This window comes from Mustela nigripes, chromosome 13 (assembly GCF_022355385.1).
Source record: "Mustela nigripes isolate SB6536 chromosome 13, MUSNIG.SB6536, whole genome shotgun sequence".
NCBI classification, from domain to species: Eukaryota; Metazoa; Chordata; class Mammalia; order Carnivora; family Mustelidae; genus Mustela; species Mustela nigripes.
The window spans coordinates 117,044,411-117,072,001 of record NC_081569.1 but is presented as its reverse complement, the minus strand read 5'-3'; the positions used below and the strand labels follow the sequence as shown (position 1 = coordinate 117,072,001).

Genomic DNA, 27,591 nt, shown 5'->3' with positions numbered 1-27,591 from the left:
GATGTGCTGTAAGAATCTGAAATACCATCAAAGATAATTATAGATATAATCTGGCAGAATCTGTGTCATAAACCCAATTTGTTGATCTTCGATATTTGCACATGTGTCTGCTATCTGTTGTAATTCCCAGTTTGCCAGCATATTAATTGAACTAGAGTCAATAAACAGGCTGCTAGGTTTGTGCTGGATCTTTTTATCCCATTAGACTTACCCTGTCTTAGCATCCAGTTTTACCAAAACCAAGAAAAATGTCTTTTTTTTTTTTTTTTTTTTTTTTTTTTTGCTACGCATCAGATGGGAATAGAGATAAGCCACCCCCCTTCCCGGGAAATCCTTTAATGAGGTTTGGTCCTGTGGCCTGGTCTGAGATGCATAAGACTTCAGGTTGACCGCAGGGCAGAAGGGATGTAACCGACCACAGCCAGAGCAGACCTGTAAGTGGCCCAGAGAGAAGGTGGCACAGAGCACCAGGGGCCTCCCTTGAGGGGCTGTGCTAAGATACCCGGGCTAAAAGTGTTCCGTCTGCCCCCGCCAACATGCCTTCCCAGCTGGTGTTTATCAGGGAAAGAGATGGGAGAACAAAGATTATTTGTTTATGATCTGTCACTGATGGGGGTGGGGGAGCAGGCTAAGTCCGGGTTCTTAAAAGAAGCATTCATGATTTGACCCATGCCTTGATCTATAAATGTGGACACAGCTGGGCTGGCCTCTCGGGGCAAGAGGGAGCAAGGATGTGACTCCAACGTGGGCACAGTTCCACCTTTGAATAGTTTATAGTCTTGTTTTCTTGGCTCTCAGCAACTAGAGAAAAGGCTGTAAGGAAAGGGTGGGTTACATGGAGAAATTCAGGCTGTTTGCTCTGTAGGTCTAGAGAGTCAGACTAGAGTCCTCTTCTCTGGAGAGCTGGAGAATCAGGGAAGGCTTCTTGGAGGCAGTGTTTGAGGGAGAAGTGGGTGAATAGACCGTGAGGAAAAGGAAGAAGGTGGTTTTCCTGTCTGTCTGCCTACCTTTCTTTCCAAGTATTCAGCAAGCATCTATTGCATGCCTGCCCTGGCCTAGGTGCTGAGGATAGAGCCATGAACATGAGACAAGGCCCTTGCCCTCAAGAAGCTTGTGTTCTATTGCGGGAGATGTGGAAATGGCCAGATATGCAAGATAACCACAGACTGGGACAGGCCTCTGACATTGGAGCTGTTCCAGCGGGGCCTGTGGGAGTCGGGGGGCCCCCTCATTGGAGGAGTGCCTTTGTGGGAGCTTCTGGGCCCCTCAGCTAAGCAGAGCCAGGGCCTCTCTGCTCAAATTAGAGATCAGAAGTGGAAGCTGAGGCCTCCGTGCCTGGTCCTCCTCTCCTTCCAGGCACCTGCTGTTCCCGGAGCCCCGTGCCCAGCCAGTCAGCGGATGCGTGGGATCACTGCACGCTGTCTGTGGCCAGCAACTGCTCCTTGGCAAACACAAAGGGAAATTCTATTCTAGGTGCCACAGTGAGGGCAGGAGGGCAGGGTGGCCTGTGCTCCATGGGATTAGGCCATTGTGATGACATAAATTTTCCCAAGGTGCACAATGAAAATGCAAGTTCACAGAAGGTATTACTTAGCCAACACCATGTGTGAGGCCCAGTGCCCAGCACCACCGCACATCAGGAACAGCTGCCTGCCATCGAGAATTAACTCTTCCGACTCTAAGGCCTTGTTCTAGCACCTCCCCGTGTTAGATCATTCAGTCTTCACAAAAATCATAGGATTTTGTGAATCCAGCTATTATCCTGGGTCACAGATGAAGAAACTTGAGGTATAGGTGGAGTAACCTGGTCCGGGTTAAGGCCATGATCAGACCCTGCTGGGGCCCACATCCTCCCTGCGCACCTTTCTTCCTGAGTGTCCTTGGGAAGGTGCTGGGGCTCGGATCGGACCCAGACAGTCTGATCCCAGATTTGGTCCTCTTAGCTGGTGTGTGTGTGCGTGCACACGTACATGAACACGTGTGCATAGGGGATTCCAGGACAAGATTGCTTTTAAGGAGCTTAACACCTAACAGGATACAAGAACTTCTGATCAGGAACCCAACCCAGGCCTTCAGGCCATGGTGCAACAACAACACCCACCTTAGAAAGAGAAATTATCTGTGAGGAGAACAGGCGAGATATACAGCATGTTCTAAGTCAGCTAGCCCGCTACAGCAAGTACCTAGACGTTGATGGACAACCTGTCCCTTCAGAGAAATCATCCTGCCTTCTGAGCCTTGAAGCACTTGGGCAAGGTTGGAAGAATTTCTCTATTGTATCTACTCTGACCATCCCCTTTGCCTTTGCAAAGAAACATCCAGAATGTTCAAAAGCACAAAGAGAGAACTGTTTTGTTTGGTTTTTAATAATTAAATTTTAAAGTTTTGCCTATCTGGGGCATGCTGAGCTCATGGTCTCGGAATGGACCAGTTCATCAAGAATTGTCACCATGAGCTCAGGGAGGTCAGGGCCTGCCAGAAGCAGGAAAGGACTTTGGTGAGGGCCTTGAAGGATGAGTGCATATATTTTTGTTTTGTTTGGGGGTTTCTACTGGGGAGGGGGATGGTAATATTTTTTCCTAGTTAGAAACAAAAGGGGCCTCTGGGTGGCTCATTGGCCAAGTGTCCAACTCTTGATTTCAGCTCGTGACATGATCACAGGGTAATGAAATTAAGTCCCACGTCAGGCCCTGTGCTGGTTGTAGAACCTGCTTGGGATTCTCTGTCTCCCTCTGCCCCTACCCTCCATGCTCTCTCTTTAAAACACATGTAACACCTTCGTCCTACTGTATGCCACTAATAGGAAGTTGTGAACTCTGTTTTCTTTATATCCTTTATATCCATTTCTTTATATCCAAAAGAATTGAAAGCAAAGACTGAAACAGATACTCATTCCCCGGTGTGCACAGCATCACTCACCGTAGCCGAAAGATAGAAAAAACCCAAATGTTTGCTAATGATGAACAGATGAGTGACATGTGACTTACAAGTACACAAGGACTATGATGCAGCCATGAAAAGGAACAAAGTGGTGGCACATGGTACTGCACAGATGAACCTAGAGACGTGATACTAAGTGAAAGAAACCAAACACAAAAGGACAGATACCATCTGATTTCAAAGTCATAGAGACAGAAAATAGAAAAGAGGTTGCTGGGGGCTTGGGAGGAAGGGAGACTAGGGTGTTACCATTCCATGGGTACAGAGTTTCTCTTTGGGATAATGCCCAAGTCGTGGAAATCAGTAGTGGTGATGGTTGTAGAAACTGTGAATGAATTTAGTACTACTGCTTTATATCTTTAAAATAGTTAAGATGGTGGGGCACGTGGGTGGCTCAGTGGGTTAAAGCCTCTGCCTTCAGCTCAGATCATGATCTCAGGGTCCTGGGATCGAGCCCCGCATTGGACTCTCTGCTCAGCGGGGAGCCTGCTTCCCTTCCTCTCTCTCTCTCTGCCTGCCTCTCTGCCTACTTGTGATCTCTCTCTCTGTCAAATAAATAAACTCTTTAAAAAATTAGTTAAAATGACAAATTTTATGTTACATATGTTTGTTCATAGTTAAAAAAATCAGTAAGAAAACAACCGGGGTGTCTGGGTGGCTCAGGGGGTGCTCGCTTTGGCAGCACATATACTGGGTGGCTCAGGGGGTTAAGCATCTGATGTCAGCTCAGGTCACGATCCTGGATGGATCCTGTCCTGGGATGGAGTCCTGTGTTGGGCTCCCTGCCCATCGAGGGGTTTGCTCCTCCCTTTCCCTCTGCCGCTTCCTGGCTTTTCTCAGATAAGTAAATAAAATGTTTGGGGGGAAAAAAAGGGGAAAGAAGACAACCAAAAAATGTATGTGGTGGAGGGAAAGGCTCATTCATGTCGACAGAAAACTGTGAAACAGGAACCCGTGTGACGAGATTTGGACAGGATTCATAGGAAACAAGGACAAAATTCTACTAAGGCTCATTTTAAAAAGATTTCTATAAACAGAGAGAGATACACTGTGTTCCTGGTGGAAAAAACTCAATTTGGTAAGGGTGTCATTTCTCCACAAATGAGTCTCTAAATATAAGGCGACTCCAATCAGAATCCAAAAATCTTTTCTGGAACTTAACCAAATGACTCTACAGCTCATCAGGAGAATTGGAACATAAAAATAAGCGGGGCCGTTTTGAAAAGAAAAAGGAGAAAGGAGCAGGAAGACAAGAGGGGAGCGGACGGGCAGAGGCGTTGTCATGGGTATTGAAAGAGAACTGTTGAGATTTGGGGTTCCCGTCCCTGCATGGACAGACAGATCGATGGGACAAAATACAAAATGTTATTTCTTACCAAATGTAGGAAATTTGCTTCTGATAAAAGTGGCATTTCAAGAGAGTTTGAAAAGTATAGACTAAAACTGGTGCTGGGCAGCCTACACACGGGACAAAATTTTATAGAACACACAGGGAGCACCTGGGTGGATCAGTTAAGTGTCTGCCTTCAGCTCAGGTCATGATCCTGGGGTCCTGGGATCTGGTCCAGCACTGGGCTCCCTGCTCACTGGGGAGCCTGCTTCTCCCTCTGCCTGCCACTCCCCCCATTCGTGTGCTTCTCTCTCTCTCTCTTTTTGACAAATAAATGAATAAATCTAAAAAAAATTTTCTTGAACATACCCACATACAAATAAATGGGGGGAAATATAAGACCAACGGATTCAATCAATGTCAACATCTTGCTTGTGATACTACACTGTAGTTTTGCAAACCATTATCTTTGGAGAAAACTGGGTGAAGTATCAGCAGACTCTGTCTGTATTTTTTCTTGAGTTGCTTATAAATCTGTAATTATCTCAATAAAAATTTCGATTAAAAATGGTGTTGAGGGGGTGCCTGGGTGGCTCAGTGGGTTAAGCCGCTGCCTTCGGCTCAGATCCTGATCTCAGGGTCCTGGGATCGAGTCCCGCATCGGGCTCTCTGCTCAGCGGGGAGCCTGCTTCTCCCTCTCTCTCTGCCTGCCTCTCTGCCTACTTGTGATCTTTGTCTGTCAAGTAAATAAATAAATAAGTAATCCTTAAAAACATTTAAAGAAAAATGTGCTGAGAAAAACTATTTAAAAAATTTTAGCTATGTTACCACACATGGAGAGGAATTCATTATTAAACGGCTTTCAAAAATTAGAATCATAAGTGAATACTAGTATTTTCCTGGAGGAGTTTTCCCTCCATGACTCCTAAAGACAAAGGCCATAAAGGAAAATTAATGGAACCCGATGGCTTTTTCTACATAAAAATTACACTTTGGCAAAGCGCAAAGCATTTATGTAAAAATAAAAGGCAGACATACATTGGGGAAAATAGTTCAACGTACATAAAAGGTAGCACATTAATTTTCTCAAAATATAGGAAGAGCTCTCTCAAATCAGTAGGAAAAAGAAAAAGTATCCTAGCAGGAAAATGGACTCGATAGGAGCAGGAATTTATAAACGAAGAAATAGAAAAGACAGAGAAGCACGTGGAAACCGGCAACAAAGGAGGAGATGGTGAAGAAAGCGAGCACAGCTTGTGGAAGAAACACAGTTTCGAGAAACTGGGAGCTCACATGTCTTACTCACAGATAGCTAGTAGCTGAGCGTCTGGCGTGAGGTAAACACGCTCACTAAAAGTTTGTTGAAGACGCAGAGATGAAAACAGGATGGCCTGTCAAGGAGAAGGAACACTGAGGAAAAGTAGAGAAAATAAAACAATTTTCAGGTGTAAAGGGACCACTTAGGTCAATGTTCCTTATAGAGCCGGTTTTGCCGGCTAGAAATGATGTCATCAGAAGAACATCCTTTGGTGTTACCTCCCAAAAGCCTCCAGTGAGGGTCCACTCAGATAGGACCAGTCCCTGAGATCAAGTTCAAGCTTTAAACTTCTCTCTTCGGTACCTTCTGTCTGAACGTGCCCCTGTTCATTCCTCTTGTCATCACCCCAGGGACAATGATGACTTAGTCCTTTTCCAGCCTTCGGTTGTTGCCGCCAGATCTGGTCCCGCTCGGCATTAACAGTGCGGTTGACAAGAAGGCCAGCAGATTCTGGGTGATCCCGAATTCTGGTCTGCGCTGGGCGTCTCAGACTTACCATCTGACTCTTCACACTGCCATTTTTAAAAAAATTTATTTATTTGACAGACAGAGATCACAAGTAGGCAGAGAAGCAGGCAGAGAGAGAGGGAAAAGTAGGCTCCCCACTGAGCAGAGAGCCCCATGCAGGGCTCGATCCCAAGACCCTGGGATCCTGACCTAAGTCGAAGGCAGAGGCTTTAACCCACTGAGCCACCCAGGTGACCCAACACACCTCCATTTCTTTCTTTCTTTCTTTCTTTCTTTCTTTCTTTTTTTTTTTTTTTAAGATTTTATTTATTTATTTGACAGACAGAGCTCATAGGTAGGCAGAGAGGCAGGCAGAGAGAGAGCGGGAGGCAGGCTTCCCGCTGAGCAGAGAGCCCGATGCGGGCCTTGATTCCAGAACCCTGGGATCATGACCTGATCCAAAAGCAGAGGCTTAACCCACTGAGCCACCCAGGCAGGTGCCCCACACTTCCATTTTTTAACTTACTAAGAAGACCCCATGTTTGGGCTGACAGCCTGAGCTCATGGGTGCTATTTGTCTTTGGGATTTATTCCCTCAGTGGAAAAATAAATCCTAACGAATCAGCCCTCTCTCTCCCCATGCCTAGCTAAAATACCATTGTGCAACAGACAGTATTTTCTAACATTTCCTCTGGCAGTTAAATTATTATACCAATTCTATTTGTGCCCTGAGCACCACAATGCTTTCTGAAATGAATTCCCTACTGGCTCTGGGCAAATGAAAGTTATGACTGCTTTTTAGAACTAATAATAATATCAAAATTAAATGTTTTTAAGAAAAGGGCTCAATGGAGCGCCCTCAAAGTATAGCTTATTACAGAGCACTGATTCTTCTAGATACAACCAAGAAGGTGCCTCTAAAAAAAGAATGAGGTATGAGCCGTATGTCTCCAAAGAATCTTTTAAAGAAATGGAAGGAGGGGAGAAGGAGGCCAGAATAGAAGGAAAGAAGGAAGAAGAGGGAAGAAAAGCTTCATTTTCTGTAGGGAGCTTTGGTTCCCTAAGTCTAGAGTTTATGTTCATAGCAAATACGAGGATGTTTGCCAGATGTTTCTAGGAGATTCTAGGTCATGCAAAGTGCATAATGGTACCATAGTAACATAGTAACATACAGACTTAGGCTGCTGTAACAAGCACCATAGACTGGCTGACTGATAACCAATAGAAATTTTTTTTGTGCTGTTTTGGAGGTGGGATGTCTGAGATCAGGCTGGGCTCTGGAGCTCCCTTCCGGTTTTCAGACTGCTAACTTCTCCTGGTCTGTCTACCTCCCTAAAGTCCCACCTCCTAATACATCTCCCTGGGGAACAGGGTTTCAACATAGGAGTTTGCAAGTTCCTGAATGGTCAGTCCATAACACATAGGAAATTTCATGAGTTTATAGGGCAGATTTGTAGGCTGGGGAGAGTATGTTACCATATTACAAATAACACATTTATTTCTTTTTTTAATGATTTTTTTATTTTTTAACTTTTATAAACATATAATATATTTTTATCACCAGGGGTACAGGTGTGTGAATCGCCAGGTTTACACACTTCACAGCACTCACCATAGCACATACCCTCCCCAATGTCCATAACCCAACCACCCTCTCCCAACCCCCCCCCAGCAACCCTCAGTTTGTCTTGTGAGATTAAGAGTCACTTATGGTTTGTCTCCCTCCCAATCCCATCTTGTTTCATTTATTCTTCTCCTACCCCCTTAACCCCCCCATGTTGCATCTCCACCTCCTCATATCAGGGAGATCATGTGATAGTTGTCTTTCTCCGCCTGACTTATTTCGCTAAGCATGATACCCTCTAGTTCCATCCACGTCATCGCAAATGGCAAGATTTTATTTCTTTTGATGGCTGCATAGTATTCCATTGTGTATATATACCACATCTTCTTTATCCATTCATCTGTTGATGGATATCTAGGTTCTTTCCATAGTTTAGCTATTGTAGACATTGCTGCTATAAACATTTGGGTGCAGGTGCCCTTTGGATCACTACGTTTGTATCTTTAGGGTAAATACCCAGTAGTGCAATTGCTGGGTCATAGGGCAGTTCTATTTTGAGGAACCTCCATGCTGTTTTCCAGAATGGTTGCACCAGCTTGCATTCCCACCAACAGTGTAGGAGGGTTCCCTTTTCTCGGCATCCTCGCCAGCATCTGTCATTTCCTGACTTGTTAATTTTAGCCATTCTGACTGGTGTGAGGTGATATCTCATTGTGGTTTTGATTTGTATTTCCCTGATGCTGAGTGATATGGAGCACTTTTTCATGTGTCTGTTGGCCATCTGGATGTCTTTTTTGCAGAAATGTCTTTCATGTCTTCTGCCCATTTCTTGATTGGATTATTTGTTTTTTGGGTGTTGAGTTTGCTAAGTTCTTTATAGATTTTGGACACTAGCTCTTTATCTGATATGTCGTTTGCAAATATCTTCTCCCATTCTGCCAGTTGTCTTTGGTTTTGTTAACTGTTTCCTATGATGTGCAAAAGCTTCTGATCTTGATAAAATCCCAATAGTTCATTTTTGCCCTTGCTTCCCTTGCCTTTGGCGATGTTCCTAGGAAGATGTTGCTGTGGCTGAGGTCGAAGAGGTTGCTGCCTGTGTTCTCCTCAAGGATTTTGATGGATTCCTTTCTCACATTGAGGTCCTTCATCCATTTTGAGTCTATTTTTGTGTGTGATGTAAGGAAATGGTCCAATTTCATTTTTCAGCATGTGGCCGTCCAATTTTCCCAGCACCATTTATTGAAAAGGCCGTCTTTTTTCCATTGGACATTTTTTCCTGCTTTGTCGAAGATTAGCTGACCATAGAGTTGAGGGTCTATTTCTGGGCTTTCTATTCTGTTCCATTGATCTATGTGTCTGTTTTTGTGTCAGTACCATGCTGTCTTGATGATGACAGCTTTGTATTAGAGCTTGAAGTCCGGAATTGTGATGCCACCAACTTTGGCTATTCGAGGTTTTTTCTGGTTCCATATAAATTTTAGGATTATTTGTTCCATTTCTTTGAAAAAAATGGATGGTATTTTGATAGGAATTGCATTAAATGTGTAGATTGCCTTAGGTAGCATAGATATTTTCACAATATTTATTCGTCCAATCCAGGAGCATGGAACATTTTTCCATTTCTTTGTGTTTTCCTCAGTTTCTTTCATGAGTACTTTATAGTTTCCTGAGTATAGATTCTTGGCCTTTTTGGTTAGGTTTATTCCTAGGAATCTTATAGTTTTGTGTGCAATTGTAAATGGGATTGACTCCTTAATTTCTCTTTCTTCTGTCTTGTTGTTGGTGTAGAGAAACGCAACTGATTTCTGTGCATTGGTTTTATATCCTGACACTTTACTGAATTCCTGTACAAGTTCTAGCAGTTTTGGAGTGGAGTCTTTTGGGTTTTCCACATATAGTATCATGTCATCTACGAAGAGTGATAGTTTCACTTCTTTTTTTTTTTTTAATTTATTTATTCATTTGACAGAAAGATCACAGGTAGGCAGAGAGGCAGGCAGAGAGAGAGGGGGAAGAAGGCTCCCTGCTGAGCAGAGAGCCCAATGCGGGGCTTGATCCCAGGACCCTGAGATCATGACATGACCTGAGCTGAAAGCAGAGGCTTAACCCACTGAGCCACCCAGGTGCCCCGATAGTTTCACTTCTTCTTTGCCGATTTGGATGCCTTTAATTTCCTTTTGTTGTCTGATTGCTGAGGCTAGGACTTCAACACATTTATTTCTTAAGTCGTATATGATTTTCTATGCCCAGGCCATGCTCCATTCTCGCTGCTTCAGACATCTTAGTGAAATCATAACAGATGAGAGAGCCACCAATATTCTCTAGGTCTTTGGCTTTCAAGCTGGATTTCTGGAAGCACTAGGATCCCACCAAGGGGCTATAGAGCTGCTGTGGGGAGGGGAGAGAGAGGGTGTTGAGAAGGCAGGCTGGGAACCTTCCAGATCAAGCAGAAGAAGGGAGCCTTGTCCGAAGTGGGTACCATCTGCCACTCACCCACAGGAGCCTGACATCCCTCTCACCAGCAGCAAGCAATTTGAAAAGGCAGTCTGACTGACTTGTACTTCACCCAGATGCCCATCAAAATGAAGATTTTTTTTCACAGCTCCTCAACAGGTCCCGGAGCTGGACCTTCTCGTTTATGCTGAAGGAGAAGCACCTGTGATCAGTTACCTGCCCAGTCTTGTAGTCACATTCTGCTTAACCATTTCTTCAGACTCTGGGGCAGGGCAGTTTTACTCCAGAAAGAACGTAATTGTTGGTGCTTTGCTTTGAAGGAGCAGTGTCCTGCTGTACAAATTAAGAACCTTAGGAACAGGGCACCTGGGTGGCTCAGTGGGTTAAGCCGCTGCCTTCAGCTCAGGTCATGATCTCAGGGTCCTGGGATCGAGTCCCGCATCAGGCTCTCTGCTCAGCAGGGAGCCTGCTTCCTCCTCTCTCTCTGCCTGCCTCTCTGCCTACTTGTGATCTCTCTCTGTCAAATAAATAAATAATCTTTAAAAAAAAAAAAAAAAAAGAACCTTAGGAACAGGGACACTTCCCCAAGAGAGGTAAATCAGATGATTTCCCCCCTTTCAAATGAGGGCAAAGTCAGAACTAATGACAGCACTAATTCCAGCCATCATACTAGCTCAGTGTTCACGAGGAGGAAAAGGGCTGGAGAAGGCATCAAACCCAGAACTGATTGCCCCCCACAACTCCACGTTCTCTCCCAGGAAAACAAAATTCGTCAGATTCCTCTGCGGGCGCTGACGTTCTTCTGATTTCCGCGAGGCTTATTTCTATTACCTTCTGAGCACGGAAATTATTGTGACTTGTCATAATGCAAATGATTTCCAGAATCCTTATGTCTCACACCCCGGTTTTTGGCTTTTATGGACAGGAGACCAATAATTCATTTTTTACCTGTAAGTGACTCATTGCTGAGGAGTCTAGAAACATCCCCCAGCTCAGAAATTACCTGAAAAATTGTTTAATCTTTACTACCTACGATACCATCTTTTGTCAAAGAGGCTGTGCTGTTAACAAAATGAGAGAGGAACGATAATCCGAAAAATAGCAAATTCCAGAGAAATCAGGACTCTTAAGAACCCTGAACATGTGTCCACGACAGTAACTGTCGCAGAAAAATACCACCACATACAGCAAAGATGTCATTTCTCTTCCACTGGCCGGGCTGCTTTGAGAAGTGCTTTAAATCAGCCTGTGACGTTTTTGCCTTTGAGAAATGTTACAGATCGAAATGTTTTTCACATGATCTAGCATGTCACCTGCCTGGCCTATAGAAGGAGAGTCTTAGAGACACAAGGTGAGCGCTTCCCAGAATCCTGAGATGATCGAGTTTGTGCTCTGCACACCCGAGTCACAGAATACTGGAATCCATCTGTCCCTGGAGTTCATTTGGGCCACCCTATCCTCATTTTACCAACGGGAAACCCAGAATAAGTGGTGCATCACACACTTACATTATTACAAGTCTAGACTAGAACCCAGGCCTCTAACTAGCTAGCTCTGGGACTCCAAGCCAAGTTCTGTCATCTCTGTGTGCTTCAGCTTCTTGCATACAAGAGGGGGACATAATATTCGCGCTTTGCAAGGTCAGCATGAGGATTGAAGAAGTGAGTCTGTGCAAAGTGCTAAGCATGGCATCTGGCTTACAATGAGTGCTCCATGCTAAACCACCACCATCGCCCTCATCCGCTTACGTCACTGATCTGATGTCTCAAGGAGCTGGAGTAAACAGTCAAATGGCCTTGTTCTTAAGGACCCAGAGAACTCATGAATTGGCAGGTCATAGAATGAAGGAGGAAATTCCCCCAAATCAGCATTTCCATTGCTTTTCTCACCACCAGACGTGAAGGTAGGAACTGTTTAACTGCAAATAGGGTGCAGGTATCAAATTCCTAAAAGCAGGAAGTTCTTGCCAGCCCTCCTTTGGTCTACTACATCACTGAGCACTCCTGTCTTGAATGGAAAACTCCAGAACAGTGATTCTCCAGCTCTACGGTAATCATTGATATGCAGTCAGGGAACTCTCAAGCCCCAGAGATTCAGATCCAGTAGGGAAGGCTCAGGGGTCCGTATCTAACAAGCTCCTTGGGTATTCCTGGAACCAGTGATTCGGGTACTAGAGGCTGAAAGCACTGCCTGGAACATGGAATCTGGGTCTCTTTCTTTACCAAAGTGAGCTCCCAAGGCAGCAGGTGTTAATAAGCAAATGCCCGTGCAGAAAGCTGGGTTAGAACCAATGCCCCCCTCAGCCCTCCGTTGTGCTCCTGCATCTCCCTCCTCCCCCACAACCCAAATAATCCAAAACCTCATATTACAAAAATAAACCATGAGTGGCACCCACCTGGTTCCATCCCAGAAAATGGATTTGCTGGGAAGGAAGTGCCACTTTCTTCTCTTCATTGCCTTTGTCACCAAAGGAGGAAGTAGGAAGTCCTTGACTACTTTGGAAGTCCACCAGTCCAAAGGAAGGGGAACAGCTGTCTAGTCTGCTGCTGTTCTGGCCCCATAGCTATCCCAGAACTTCTGAAGACAGCTTATTCAAGTATAATGTATCATCTGAATGTTTTTGGCATCATATATTCATACCCCAAAGAAATGAAGGTTGCCTTTGCCTCTAGGATCCTGGAAGCATCATACCCTTCACTGGTTTTGGTGGGGCCCTACTTTAGAATCTTACCCAAGCAGACATGACCTTTGTTTCCCATCCTCCCACGCCTGTGCTCTAACGCCAGCTAGTGGTATCTCTCTGAGTGGGGTCTGTGGTCCGTGTACCAGAATCACTATGGGACCTAATTTAGGATGCTGGATTTCTGGTCCCATTCTACCTCCTGATGGCAAGGTCTGAAAATCTGTAGTCTTTAAAAAGCTTCTTTGGGAATATTCATGTGTACTAAAGTTCAAGAATTTTGTCCTAAGTGACCATGGTTTGCTTCTATCTTATTCACTCACCTTGCAGGGAATTCTCACACTGTAAATAAAGGTATGATCAGAACATCCATCTTCCCTGAAGCTTGGCAGCAGCCTTCCATCTCTCTCTTGTGTTTTTGCAGGTGACTCAAAAAGGGAGTTTATGGGGCACCTGGGTGGCTCAGTTGGTTAGGCATCTGTTTTTGGTTGGGTTCGTGATCTCAGGGTCCTGGGGTCGAGCCCCGTGTCAGGCTCCTTGCTCAGCAGGGAGTCTGCTTCTCCCTCTCCCTCTGCCTGTCTTCCCACTCATGCTCCCTCTCTCTTCCCTCAAATAAATAAATAAAATCTTTTTTAAAAAGGTAATAAAGAAAAGGAGTTTACTTGGGGTACCTGGGTGGCTCAGTCCATTAGGCATCTGACTCTTGATTTCGGCTGCAGCCCTGAGCTTAGGGTCTTGGAATCGAGCCCCACTTCAGGCTTCAAGCTCAGCGGGGACTCCCCTTAAGATTCTCTCTCCCTCTCCCTTTGCCCCTCCCCCAACTCACACTCTTGTGTATGCACTCTCTCTCTAGCAAATAAATTTAAAAAAGAAAGAAAGAAAGAAAGAAAGAAAGAAAGAAAGAAAGAAAGAAAAGGAGTTTACTTGACTTGACAAACAACCTAGTGCAGGTTTCCTTCTTGTGTGTTGTTATAGTACTTTCTCTCCTAGACCAGGGTTGATGCTCCTGGAGGGCAGAAGCTATCTTCTAAACACCCACCCCTGCCCCACCCTGCCTACGTTCTGGGCACAATGCCTACAACCTCATAAGTTTATTGCCTGATTTGAATGTCATGTCAACACTTGCCTCCAACGGCTCTCTCTTCAACATCTACAAATGATCCAAGAGGAAGTAAGTTCTGATGGTGAACACTTGACCCTCATAAGCCCTTGTCTTCAAGCATTTTCTTGAGAAGACTCATAAAACTTCATCCATGCTTCTCACAGCCTGTGAAATACAGATGGCCGCCCTATGTCTTCCAGCAGCATGCACACCTCTCCCTCCGTACCTCCTGTACATGCGTCCAAAGGGACCGATTTGTCCCAGTTTCTTGTTACACCAAGTTTCTATTAAGGGCCACCCCCATCACCACTCTGGCACTCCATGAAGTGTTTTCATTTCTTTTTTTTAATTCCTAGCATGCAGTACTTTCTCTAAAGGGACAGAGTCCAGTCTTCTCCCCATTTTAGCTAAGTTGCTAAACTGGGAGTTTTCCAGTGGTGGTTTTTGAAGAAAGAACCAGATCCAAGGAGAGACATTCTTAGCTTGATTTTAATTATTGGTAGGAACTGCTTTTTTTTTTTTTTTTAAGTTTGTATCAGGGAAATTATGGTGAACACAAACGTGGTATGGTGTGAAATCCCATCAAGCCAAAATGAAATTCTGTTTGTTGGCAGAATTCTGTCTGTGGAACTCAACAAACAGTGTTTGGGATGGGAGGGCAGTGACTTTTAAAAGTTGTGGAAGGTCTTGAAGTAGGATTTTGAGTGATTAGCTTGTACCTTTTCCTTTGATTTACCAGGGTACAGGGGTTAGTCAAGTGTGAGGTGAATGGAAATTGCTTAATTTTCACAGAACAAATGTGTCAGTATCTGGTGCATGGCCAGAACTTCCAGTTAAGGGTTCAAACCCTGGTTTGTCAAATGAAGATTTTCACATGGTGTTACCATGAGTACTTTCTGGTCTTACATTGTTTGAGTGGTCACTTACCATAAGACACTTCATTATAAACAGGTAAGTGTACTTTTGTGTAAACTAACTTCAACTTATATCCTAGAGGCAGTTAACCATCAATGACTGTGTCTACTCTGTAATCTACTTTCAAGAGGTCACTGTTAAGCACTATAAATGTTGTTACCAAAATCTACTCTGTAGAGGATAGTGGCTAGCATAAGAAATGTTAGAAATAGGGGCTCCTGGGTGGCTCAGTGGGTTAAAGTCTCTGCCTTCAGCTCAGGTCATGGTCTCAGGGTCCTGGGATCAAGACCCACATTGGGCTCTCTGCTCAGCAGGGAGCCTGCTTCCCCACCTCTCTCTGCCTGCCTCTCTGACTACTTGTGATCTTTCTCTCTGTCAAAATAAATAAATAAAATCTTAAAAAAAAAAAAAAAGAAATGTTAGAAATAACTCATTGGAGGAATGAGTGCTGTGCAAGATAAGGTTGGCCAAAGGTCATGTGAACAAATGCCCTTGCTTAGATGGGGCAGTAAATTCACTGAGCAAATTGGAAACCCACCGGGGGCCTAGAGATTCACTGTTCCTGTGTCACCTAGAATTCAACAACAAAAAAAGGAAATGGGCGAAGCAGTTGAACAGTCATGCTACAGAGGATGCCCACATGACCACAAAATCTATGAGAAGATCCTTAACTTAATAGGCATTAAGGAAATGCTATTTAAGACCACTGTGTACCCACCAGAATAGTTAAAATGAATACTGGCAAGAATATGAAGGAGCTGGGACTCTCATACTTTGATGGGGGTGGGGTAAATCAGAGCATCCACGTTGCTGAACATATAATATCGTATGAGTCCTCACTTCCACTGCTGGTATGGGTATCCAAGAGAAATATGTATGTGTGTTCACCAGAAGACATGCACCAGAGTATTCATAGAAACACAATTCCTAATAGCCCCAAGATGGAAATGACCCAAATATGTATCAGCAGTAGAATGCCTTCTTCATCCCACCCTTCCAGTGCCTTCGGCTGGTGTCTGTTTCTTAATATCACACAGGCTCAAGAATTTGCTTGATTTACAAGTGGAATTTCCATTAAATTCAAAACTCCTTGCAGACCTCCTCTTGATACTCTTTAAAATCCCTTATACTCAATTATCAATGAAGCATGAAGGGATGTGCTGGAACAACCCAGAAATGGTGGGGAGAACATGCCTGGTGAAAAAATTGCAAGCCCAAGAGAGAAGATGTTTCATTATTCATTGCTATGTAGTCAACTGCCCCAAATGAGTGGCTTAAACAAGAATCATGGACATATCTCACAATTCTGTGGATATACTGGGTTCAGCTGGTAGTTCTCTGGCTCCTCGAGGTACCAGCTGGTATATCTCACGTTTGACCGGGGCTGGAATGCCCAAGATGGATTTACCGAGTATCTGAGGAGGCTGGAAGGGGGCTGGAACTCTTTCTCCAGCTAAATGGTCACACTTTGCATACAGTGACTCAGGGGTCCAGAGAGAGAAAGATAAAATTCCTAGGCTCCTTACTGTCTAAGCCTAGAACTAATGCAGCATGACTTCTGCAACATATGATTGGTCAGAGCAACTCTCAAGGTCATCCAGGATTTAAGGGGAAGAGAAATAGGCTTTACCTCTTACAGGGATGGGAGCAGTTTGCTCAGAATCATCTTTGAAAAACAATTTACCACAGGCAACAAGAGTAAGGGAGGGCAATATGGATGGGGAACCTGGATTCAAGCCAAGCCTCCACCCCTCAAGATTACCTGGCTTTTCAGTGCCTCTGTTTCCCTCCTCCCCCGATAACATAGTCAGCTTGGACTAGAAAGCTGTGACATTCCTCTCGGCTCTACAAGTTGTGGTTCCACAATCCACATAAAGACTATGCCTGGTAAGATCTTCAAGTCTTCCATCATTGGTGCCCCAAACCCTGCCTCCATGCCCCCCATAAAAATAATCCATAGAGTCTCTCTTTTTTTTTTTTTAAGATTTATTTATTTATTTTAGAGCAGGAGAGCGCTGTGAGTGGGAGGAGAGGAAGGGGGAGTGGGAGAAGGAGCAGAGAAGCAGACTCCCCGCTGAGCAGGGATCCTGAGATCATTACCTGAGCCCAAACTGACTGAGCCACCCTGGTGGCCCACTGTGGGGTCTGTTTTTGCCCATTTTCCATCCCAATTAAAACTTGAAGGTCTTGTTTAAAAACACCCACAGAGGGGCGCCTGGGTGGCTCAGTGGGTTAAAGCCTCTGCCTTGGGCTCAGGTCATGATCCCAGGGTCCTGGGAACGAGCCCCACACTGGCCTGCATCCCTCTCTCTCTCTGTCTGCCTCTCTGCCTACTTGTGATCTTTCTCTTTCAAATAAATAAATAAATCTTTTTTTTTTTTAAAGAGGTTTAAAACTTCCAAATCAAAAGAGGATGAAAAGTTTATGCAAGGCAAATTTCAATTTCTTAGTGTGTTGAGAAGAATGAATCAAGAGGGATAATTGTTTTGGGGAGGTGTTTGCCTGCCATTTGAGGAAACCTTCCAGAATATGTTAACACATTTTTCTCACTTAAAAGTAATGAAAGATGGGCGCCTGGGTGGCTCAGTGGGTTAAGCCGCTGCCTTCGGCTCAGGTCATGATCTCAGGGTCCTGGGATCGAGTCCCGCATCGGGCTCTCTGCTCAGCGGGGAGCCTGCTTCCTCCTCTCTCTCTGCCTGCCTCTCTGCCTACTTGTGATTTCTCTCTGTCAAAATAAATAAATAAAATCTTAAAAAAAAAAAAGTAATGAAAGAAAGAAAGAAAAATAAATAAATAAATAAATAAAAGGAATGAAAGATATAAAGCATTACAAAAAATAAAATCACCCAAATTGTCACCACACAGAAACAACCTGATTAAAAATTTTGTCTCTTTCCCTTTATGTTGTTTTTTTCTGTATATGTTTGTGGCAGAACTTGGTTCTGGGGTCTATATCTTTCCCAAGAAACTCCAGTAAACCCTGACCAGGTAATTGGTTTGAGAAGAGGGCTTATACTAATTAATGATATATAATGGGAATTTTGCCAGGAACTTTCTGGGAAGGATTCTCTGCTCTTAGAAAGACCTACACAAGGCAGGAACATATTTTCTGGCTTTGGACATTAGTGTGTGAGGAGTTAATGCCCAAAGTTGTTGACATGGGGAGGAACTAGTCCAACCTGTTGACAGGGCCAGAGCCAGAAAGGTGAAATGGTTTGGGTTCATAGATCATTTGGAAAGCCATCTGACTAGCCACCCAATTACTCCCTGGAGCTTCCCTACCTCCAAGTTTCATGTTCTGAGAGATCATTTATATCCTCTTCCTGTTTAAGTCACCTCTATTTATGATTTGCTATTACTGGAAACCAAAAACAATATCTTCACTGCTACCATGTATATAGAGTTGCAGAAATGCATTTGAGAAAGTTTATTCCTTCACCCAACAAATAGTTTACAGGGATGCCCCACGCACTAGGCTTGAGTCACTCCGCACACACACTTTGATTCTGCATTTCTCCACTTTACATTTTCTCTAGTCATTAAAAACTCTCTGAATATGTCATTTTAATGACTTCATTTTAATGGCTACTTTATTTAGTCATTTCCCTACTATCTGACATTTCAGTTGCTGAGGATTTTCATTATTAATAACAAAGATATGGTGAACATCAGTGTACATAATGAGTCATATTTCTGATATTTTGGGGGGACATATTTCTAAAAACAACCAAAAAAAAAAAAAAAACAGAAAAAGATACAAAGGTTTTTAAGATTACTGAGACATTCCTAAATTGCTTTCAAGACAGTTTATGCTAATTTCTATGTCTCTGTACAGCGTTTGAGATTTTCTGCTGCATCTGAGGGCACTTATAATAGACATTTTAAAAAACATGTTTCTGGGGTTGCCCAGGTGGCTCAGTCTGGTCATGATCTCAGGGTCCTGGGATCAAGCCCCATGTTGGGCTCCCTGCTCAGTGGGGACTCTGCTTCTCCCTCTCCCAAATAAAAAAATAAAATAAAATAATTTTTAAAAATGTTTCTAGAAAGAATTGTGACTGAAGTCTATAGGACGCTTTTACCCAACAAATCAATGGCATAAAAAATGGGAGGGAATGAAAGGCTGTCAATGAATAAAGGAAACTTAAAATATATGAAGCTTGGACCTTGCCGGTGTCCTGATTCATAAAGATCTGTAAAAAGATATTTTTGAGAAATTTGAATATGGCCTAGGTATTACTGGGTTTTAAGAAATTAGTGTTAATTTTATTAGGTGTAGTAGTGTGGTTATGTTGGGAAAATAAAGTTCTTATCTGTTACAGACCCATCCTTATTTTTTACATTTATTTTTCAAGCCCCAGCATGGGACTTGAACTCACAACCCTGAGATCAAGACCTGAGCTGAGATCAAGAGTCAGATGCTCAACTAAGTGAGCTACCCAGATGCCCCAGTGCATCCTTCTTAATGGATGAAATGGTGTGATATCTGGGATTTACTTTCAAATATTCCAGCAAATCAAGAAGATGGTGTGGGATAGGAGAACCAGGATTGGCAAAATGTTAACAATTGTTGGAAGTAGGAAATGAGGGTTTATTATAGTATTCTCTCTACCTGTTGTATGTTTGAAAAGAACATCATGCAGAGCTTTTCAGTGTTTTACCTTGGTTAATTTTTTTTTTTTTTTTTAATGTTGGTCAACAGAATAGACATAACATGCTAGGAGACTACAGGTCTGCTCTCCTCTCTTTGTGGTTTAAATGAAAAGCTCTATTGGGGTTGACTAGGACCATGGCAGTCTCTAGCTGCTTCCTTCCTGGCCCCAAAGACACCAAGGAGCCTGGTTTGGTCCCAGGAGCTCCCCCAGGGGTCACATTGAAACAGACCTGAAATGGTTCAAGGGAGCCAGAATGAAGTGAACTGCCAGGCAAGCTTCCTTGGAGTCCTTGGACTCCAAACCAAACTCATGAGCCCTTGGTCCTCAGTCAGCTAGCTCAGGCACTCCTAGACTCAGGGGTTGGACACAAATCAGATGACCTCAGGCTTGAAGCACAGAGAATAAATTATATACTGAAAAGCACCACCTGTGACAATCAGTTTCATTTGTGTGCCTGTGAAACACACGGAGACCGAAATGCATGGGGTGTAGCACATTTTTAAAACTGACTTAATTACATCACTTGTTGGGAGAGGCACACATACATTCAGAAACATGTGTTTTAGTAAATGAAAATTGTAGGGTTTCAATATCTGATGCAAGCCAATCGCCTGATTTGGGTACTGGATTTGGCAGCCGCTGTGGTCTGGTGTCTATGTAAAGCATGAAATATAGACGCTTGGTTAATTTCCCTCCCTCAATTCTCTTGATGCTACACCTGACAGTGGCTGGCACTCACTCAGCACAGTCAGGTGGAAAGAGCACAAGAGTGAGAGACAAACCTAGGTTCTAATTCTGACTTTCCACCTTTAGGCAAGTTACTTAGCTTCTGTAGTCTTCTCATCTGTCAAATGACAGCAAGGGTGCAAGGAGACAGTGATACTCGGCAGAGAGCAGACCTTTGGTGATGCTTGTGTCTTTTTCCCCCAAGAGGGACCTGGAAGGTTCTTATTTCCTGTTCCAGGCATCCCTAATGTTCAGTGTTATGGTGATCAAAAAAGGGAAGGCTTTCTATGAAAAAATCCTGTGTTATGAGCTTCCACACTTTTAATCTTTGAGAGCAGTAGATGCTGTAGAAACCCTTCTCCCTGCAGACCATACGAGGCTGCCTCCCAGTGCTTCCCCCGCACTCCCACCTAGGCCGTTTGCTGTCGTTTTGCTGATTGAAAAAATGGCGGCTCCCAGTTCAATATGGTAGGTGTTCAAAACTCGTGGCCTCTCTGTTCTTTAATCAAATTGAATGCTTTAAAACCAAATAAACAAGACAGAATCTAGAAATTTTAAATCCCTGGAACATGTCCCCACATCACCTAGATGTGTCATTCATTGGAAGTCCATTGACCAAGCTTGTCAGTTGGCTTTGGTCATGAACCGGTATGTCACTCATGCCAAGTGAGGTGACTTTCGGGCTGCTGAAGCCAGATAACTCTGTCATGCCTTTATTTTGGCCCTTGACTTTTCTATTCCTTGCTTTGTAGATATCAGTTTGTTTGTCCTAGCCTGGATGTGAGGTTCCTTGAGGTCAAGGACCTTGTCCGGCTAATCATTGTATGGCCCAAAACACTTAGTGCTGGCCCTTGAACTTCACAGGTGCTTAATAAATTACTGTTGTCAACTTTGGCTGAGAGCTATACCTAACTTCCCTACTCTCCCAGACTAAAATTATTAAGTTACCTCTAGGATCAGAAAGGAATATTTTGGAGAAGCAAACATTTGCCCATTTAAATCTTGTGCCACGTGAGAAAGCTCTCCTCTGATTGTTGACAAGAACCTCCCTCTCCCCCTCCCTTGCTGTTTCTGGCTTTCCCCATTTTCAATGCCTTTATTCAGTTCCTGGAATATTATTGGGTCAATAAAAGGCCCTGGATAAAAGTTTCTCTTTTTTTTCCTGCTTGTTGCCTCAGTTTTGCCTCCACTGATAAAAGTTGTGAGACCCATCTGGCCTTATGGCTTTGGGGCAAGGGCTCTATCCTTCATATTTCATTTCTTAGTCCAGAAAGATTTGCAAGTTTCACTGCTTCACTGAGCCAGAGGAGGTGTCCCAACATCCGAGGATAACCAGGAAGTAATTACTCGACACCTTAGTTCTCCTCAGTGTTCTTTGGCCTGGGAGAGAAAGACATTGCTCTCAGCTCAGTCATTAAACTCAGTCAGTTTTTTCTAAATTCTCCACTCTTACAACCACCTTGTTACAACTTGAGCTTGAGGATAAGAATGAAAGATACTAATCAGAGAGAACACAGCAAAGACAGAAGTATTTCTTTTTTTTAAAGATTTATTTATTTATTTGAGAGAGGCAGGGGAGTGGGGTGGGAGCAGAGGGAGAGGGAGAGAGAGAATCTCAAGCCGGCTCCACACTGACCATGCAGCCCAACACAGGGCTTGATCTCACCACCCTGAGATCACAACCTGAGCTGAAACCAAGAGTCAGATGTTCAACAGAGCCCCCCAGATGCCCCAAGACAAAATATTTCTTTACATAATGAAGATACCTAATAAGTGAAACCTGCAGTGCCAACAGTTGCAGGGCGAGTTCCCAGGGAAGAGGTGAGGCTCTACTCTTCTCTCTACCATTAGGGTCCATAACCATAACTTCCAATGGAAGTATCTCTTGCCCCTTGCTCCTTCCTTACCACATCATCCTGTCCCATCCAGCTAAAAAGCTAGATTCACCATCTTCCTCCAGTCTTCTGGTTATAGGCTGTTAACAGGGTCTACTCGTGTAGACCCTTCTGGGTTGTGGAAGGAAAATCAAATTGAATTGAAAAACCAGATGGTAACACAGTATGTATAGCTAGGTGTTTGGGAAGGGTGACCCCTTGGCTCTCTGCCCAAGGACAGCAGGAGGTCATGACCCCAGAAAGCCCCCACACAGCAAGGTTTGACCTGACCACTTCCCAGCATGCACTGGGAAGCAGCCATGGGCAGCTGTTGCAACGAAGTAAAGTTTTGGCTTGGGGACAAGTAGGTTGTCATCAGGAAAGAGGATAAGGTTGAGTCCACAAGATCCCAGTGATGGGGCCCAAGTTAGGAACCTGAACTTGATAATAAAGAAAAAATGGAAACAAGAAGGTTTGGTTTGAATGAAAGGCTGAACCCAGGGAGGCAAGCTCAGTACTTATTTTTTGAATGGCATTTGTATTCAGAGTCTTTGATGCCCGTCCCCTCAAACAGATCAGACTTCTTGTGGTTACAGAATCATTTGCTTAGAAGGATTCCATGTTCCTCGGGGTGAGCTGACCCCAAGCACCACTCAGTGAGAAACACCGAGTGAATCACTGCTCTTCTCTTTTTCTTGGTGTTCTTAGTGATGCCTATTGTCCTGGAGGTGGTATTCTTAGCAACATGTCTGTGTGCATGGGTAGAAAGGTCAAGAAGGTAGAAATTGTGAGCAGTAAGAGGTAAAAGCAAGAGAGATGTTTTCTATTTGATCAAACCATAAAAATCAACACCTTAGTGTTCACTCCCAAAATAGAAGGTATATGTTTGAAGAATTTTGTTCAAAAGATGAGAACATCTTGAACAAATTTCTCATTTCTACAGATGCTAGGATTGGCTGTTTCTCCACCTCGAACGCTACTATCACCACCACCACCACTACACACACACACACACACACCCCTCTCCTTGCCTGCCTAACTCCTCTGTAGCTTTCAAGTATCCCTGCTTAGTCTTTCTAGAACCTCAAGTCTGAGAAGGGTTCCACTCTTGGCTGCTGCCATAGGACACTGTACTTCCTCCAGCACAACACCTACACAGTGTAGTAATCACCTCACCAGGCTAGAGCTCCATGAAGGCAGGGACCAGATCTGGCTTTTCTACAGTTCAATCCCTAGTTCCTGGAATGGCACCGAATAAGTATTTATGCAATAAATGAATTTTGATGAGTCTCTGTGTAAGCCGATTTTCTGTATGAACCTTTGTCTGAACGGTGTCCACTGAGTATCGTTGTTCGGGTTGTGTACGGTATAGGACATCTAGCTGAGTCCGGAGGGGAGGCTTGAAATCCAGCTCACATTTTCATCACCCAGACATTTTTTTTGCTGCCTGTATCCACCTGGAGGAAGATGTGCCTTTTTCTGATTTACACAGTGGCCCCATACAAGCTTTCAACAGCGCAGCTCTGAACAACACTGAGTGTCTTCAAAAGGAAATGAGAGCTCTCCCCTTTGTTCCTAGAAAGGCTAGGAGTGAGTACTTTATGTAGCTGTTTCTTCAGGTCCTTTGCCGACCATGACAGCTAAGACCCTGACTGCGTTCCCTCACTCTTCTCTCCTCTGATTTTTGTCTCCTGCAGGGTTTGGGATGACAACTCCAGCGACAGTAGGAGGAAAAATCTTTCTGATCTTTTATGGTCTCATTGGGTGTGCAAGCACCATCTTGTTCTTCAACCTCTTCCTGGAGCGCCTCATCACCGTCATCGCCTACATCATGAAGTCATGCCACCAGCGGCAGCTCCAGAGGCGAGGGGCCCTGCCCCCGGACAGCCTGAAGAACTCCAGCAGGAGCGAGGCAGATAGCTTGGCCGGCTGGAAGCCCTCCGTGTACTATGTGATGCTGATCCTCTGCGTGGCCTCCCTCCTCATCTCCTGCTGTGCCTCAGCCATGTACACCTCCATCGAAGGCTGGAGCTACTTCGACTCACTCTACTTTTGCTTTGTGGCCTTCAGCACCATTGGCTTCGGAGACTTTGTCAGCAGCCAGAACGCCCAGTATAACAGCCAAGATCTCTACCGCTTCGCCAACTTCATGTTCATCCTCATGGGCGTCTGCTGCATCTACTCCTTGTTCAATGTCATCTCCATCATCATCAAACAGTCCGTGAACTGGATCCTGAGGAAAATGGATGGGGGGTGCTGTCAACAATGCCAGAGGAAACTCCTCCCATCACGGAGGAATGTGGTCATGCCAGGCAATGTCCAGAACAGGTGCAACATCTCCATAGACACGGACGGGGTGATGGACAGCGACACAGATGGGCGGCGACTCTCAGGGGAGATGATCTCCATGAAGGACTTCTTGGCCGCCAACAAGGTCTCGCTGGCCATCCTCCAGAAGCAGCTGTCGGAGACAGCCAACGGCTGCCCCCCCCAGGCCAGCGTGCTGTCCCGGGACAACGAGTTCTCAGGCGGGGTGGGGGCCTTTGCGATCATGAACAACAGGCTGGCAGAGACCAGTGGGGACAGGTAGGAGAGAGGACTGGACACTGGGCGTGGGGACTGGGAGAGTGGACATACTGGAGCTGTCCCATCACCCTCTGAAGACCCAGCCATAGAAAGCTTTTCTCCTCTAAGGTCTAAATCGGTCCTAAGAATGAATCACCAAAGCAGCCCAAGACCTTGGCCCTGTTCCTTTACCCATATGCCTCCAGGATTTGAACTGCCAAAGGGAGGGAGGGTTTAAGTAAGCCTCTGTTTCCTGCTGCTCTGTTCTTCATTTGGAAATAAAAATCCCAAACGAAGGTTATCCCGTTCCTATGGAGTCCTGATTCTGTGAAACCAGATTCTCCACCCTTCCCTGCCCCTTCGAACTAGTGGGGGGAATGTCTCACCTGACATCTGGGCCCTGGGCTTCCTTCAGAACAGATTCGTCCCCAGTGGCACAGATAGGGAAGTCACCTGTTCTATTCACTGTGTCTGCTTCTCTGCTTTTTGCTTTTCCTTTCTTTTATTGTTAAAATCTTAATGCCGGGGGCACCTGGGTGGCTCAGTGGGTTAAGCCTCTGCCTTCAGCTCAGGTCATGATCCCAGGGTCCTGGGATCGAGCCCCACATCGCGCTCTCTGCTCTGCAGGGAGCCTGCTTCCTCCTCTCTCTCTGCCTGCCTCTCTGCCTACTTGTGATCTCTGTCAGATAAAGAAAAAATCTTTAAAAAAAAAAAAAAAAAAGATCTTAATGCTGGGCTAAGGTGTCTGTGGGACCTCCGTGTGGTAAGAAAATGGAATTCAGCTTCAGACCTTGAAACTGTAGCCAAGTAGTGGAGAGACGCACTATTGTAATGAAAGAATATAGCTTACTGCTCTCCCTCCAAATGGTCGCAGAGACCCTGTCATTTTTTTTTTTTTTTAACCAGGGCTTGGGGCCTATTGCAGAGATAATGGCTGACTATTTACTAGAACTGAAATTGAATAAATCCTCGCTTTATTAACTAAGATGACATGAGTGCTCCTTATGGACGGTGGGGCTTAGGGACAGGGAGTACCTAATTAAACGGGCATTTATTGTGCTCAGAGAAAAAGGAAACACCAAGAAATTAATGCTTAGGGATACGAGCATCATCTTGGCTTCTCGGCTGGAGAAACATTCTAGGCCAGATAAGAAAATTTGGCTTCTCCTGTCCTTTGTTTCGGTTCTGCCTTCTGGGATTGTAACAAGTCTAGTTACATAACCTCCGGAGCCAGTCAAATGTCCATGCTGGGAACAAAGGCTGTTGATCTTCATAAATTCAGGAGAGAACCTTTTGAGGTTTGGGAGCAACGTTAATAAGAGGTAGTTGTTGATTTTATAAGATAAGGATGGTACACGCAGCTATTTTAGAAATGAAAAAGGTCGGGCCTCAGGAGAAAAGCAAGCAGAGAACTATGTCTAATGAAACCGAGATAAGCAGAAAGCATTAGAGCCAGGAGGACCTTGGGAAGCATCCCATACAACTTTCTTGTGTTTTAGACACAAGAACTCTGAACTCTTCAGGCTGCCAGCGAACACCTAGGGGAACCCAAGTGTCCCGACGGGGACATCCAGGCTCGTCACCCATGTTTCACACAACTTCAGAGCCCTCCTGTGCTCTGTCTTCGGCTGAGCTGCCTTTCCTTCCAGCTGGCAAACCTAAATATTTTCTTTACAATGCCAAAAGTATGCAAGAACAGGGGTCTCATAAGCAGCAGCCCTGGGCTTTGAACGAAGGGCAGTGCAGCTCCAAAGTCAGAGATCTTCATGACTTACCTTGTATTTCTATTAAAGGGAGGCATTCTGGAGCTATTCCAAAGCCCTCAGGAAGAACTTCAGGCTGCAAACCAAGCTCCCCAGGGGCTCTGCCCTGCTCAAAGCATCATGGGGATAGGGAGAGGATCTGGGTCCCTGTTCTGGGAGATTTCTTGATCTCCACATTCCAGGTACAGGGATTGACACAAAGGTTCTTGCTTCTCCGACCCATGTCCCTAGACCTCAGGGGTGTGCCTGGGGGCCAAGGAGCATGGGTGTAAGTGAGTGTCATCTTCCTAGAAGGTCAGTGTACTAAATGATTTTGGCAGAGAGATGTAGTATCAAAACACGTGCCTCTATTTAAACAGGATCCAAAACTGGAATAAACTTCTGAGTTAGCCCTGAAAAAGTTTTTTGAACTTTCGTTTTCTCGGGGAGTCTTCTCAAGGTCTTGGAGAATGAGTTTGTTTTTGCTCAGGGTTGAGGTTCCCTGGCGGAAACATTTGAGAACCAGTGTAAGGAGTGAAGTGTGGCACATTTACAATGGATGATGGGAATAACATTTGCCCCCCAAAATGGCAAACTAGGAATTTATGTATTTAAGCCTCTCTGTAGTTATTCTTAGGCATGAACAGTTCACAAGGGAATTTCTAGGTAGTAATATAAAACTGGAGTTCAAAATCCAGAGCCCACAAATCCTTTAACATTGTTGCCTATGTACAGGAACCCCTTGGAGGTACTGGGGGTTAGTTTCCATAACTCCACAATACAGTAAATACTGAAATAAAGCCAGTCAAAGGAACTTTTTGGTTTCCCTGTACAGATGAAAGTTGTGTTTATGACATACTATCATACATTAAATATGCAATGGCATTTGTCATTTTCAAAAGTACATACCCTAATTTAAAAATACTTTATTGCTGGGGCACCTGGGTGGCTCAGTGGGTTAAAGCCTCTGCCTTCAGCTCAGGTCATGATCCCAGGGTCCTGGCATCAGGCCCCATGTAGGGCTCTCTCTTCATTGGGGAGCCTGCTTCCCCCTCTCTCTCTCTGCCTCCCTCTCTGCCTACTTGTGATCTCTGTCTGTCAAATAAATAAATAAAATATTTTTAAAAATACTTTATTGCTAAAAAATGCTGACTGTCATCTGAGCTTTCGGCGAGTTATAATCTTTTTGCTGGTGGAAGTTCTTGCCTCGATGTCAATGGCTAGCGGCTGATCAGGGTGGTGGTTGCTAAAGGCTGGGGTGGGGAGGGGTCCTGTGACAATT

At 44.5% G+C, this 27,591-nt stretch overlaps 1 protein-coding gene across 1 annotated transcript in view; it reads left to right on the top strand.

Moving 5' to 3' along the window:
• Positions 1 to 25,533, top strand: part of KCNK13 (potassium two pore domain channel subfamily K member 13) — a 106,619-nt gene extending 81,086 nt beyond the window's left edge. The window contains exon 2 of the mRNA XM_059371315.1: positions 23,700 to 25,533. Coding sequence (XP_059227298.1) covers positions 23,700 to 24,592 — 893 coding nt within the window. The 3' untranslated portion in view covers positions 24,593 to 25,533. The remainder of the gene's footprint in view (positions 1 to 23,699) is intronic.
• The last annotated feature ends 2,058 nt before the right edge of the window (positions 25,534 to 27,591 follow it).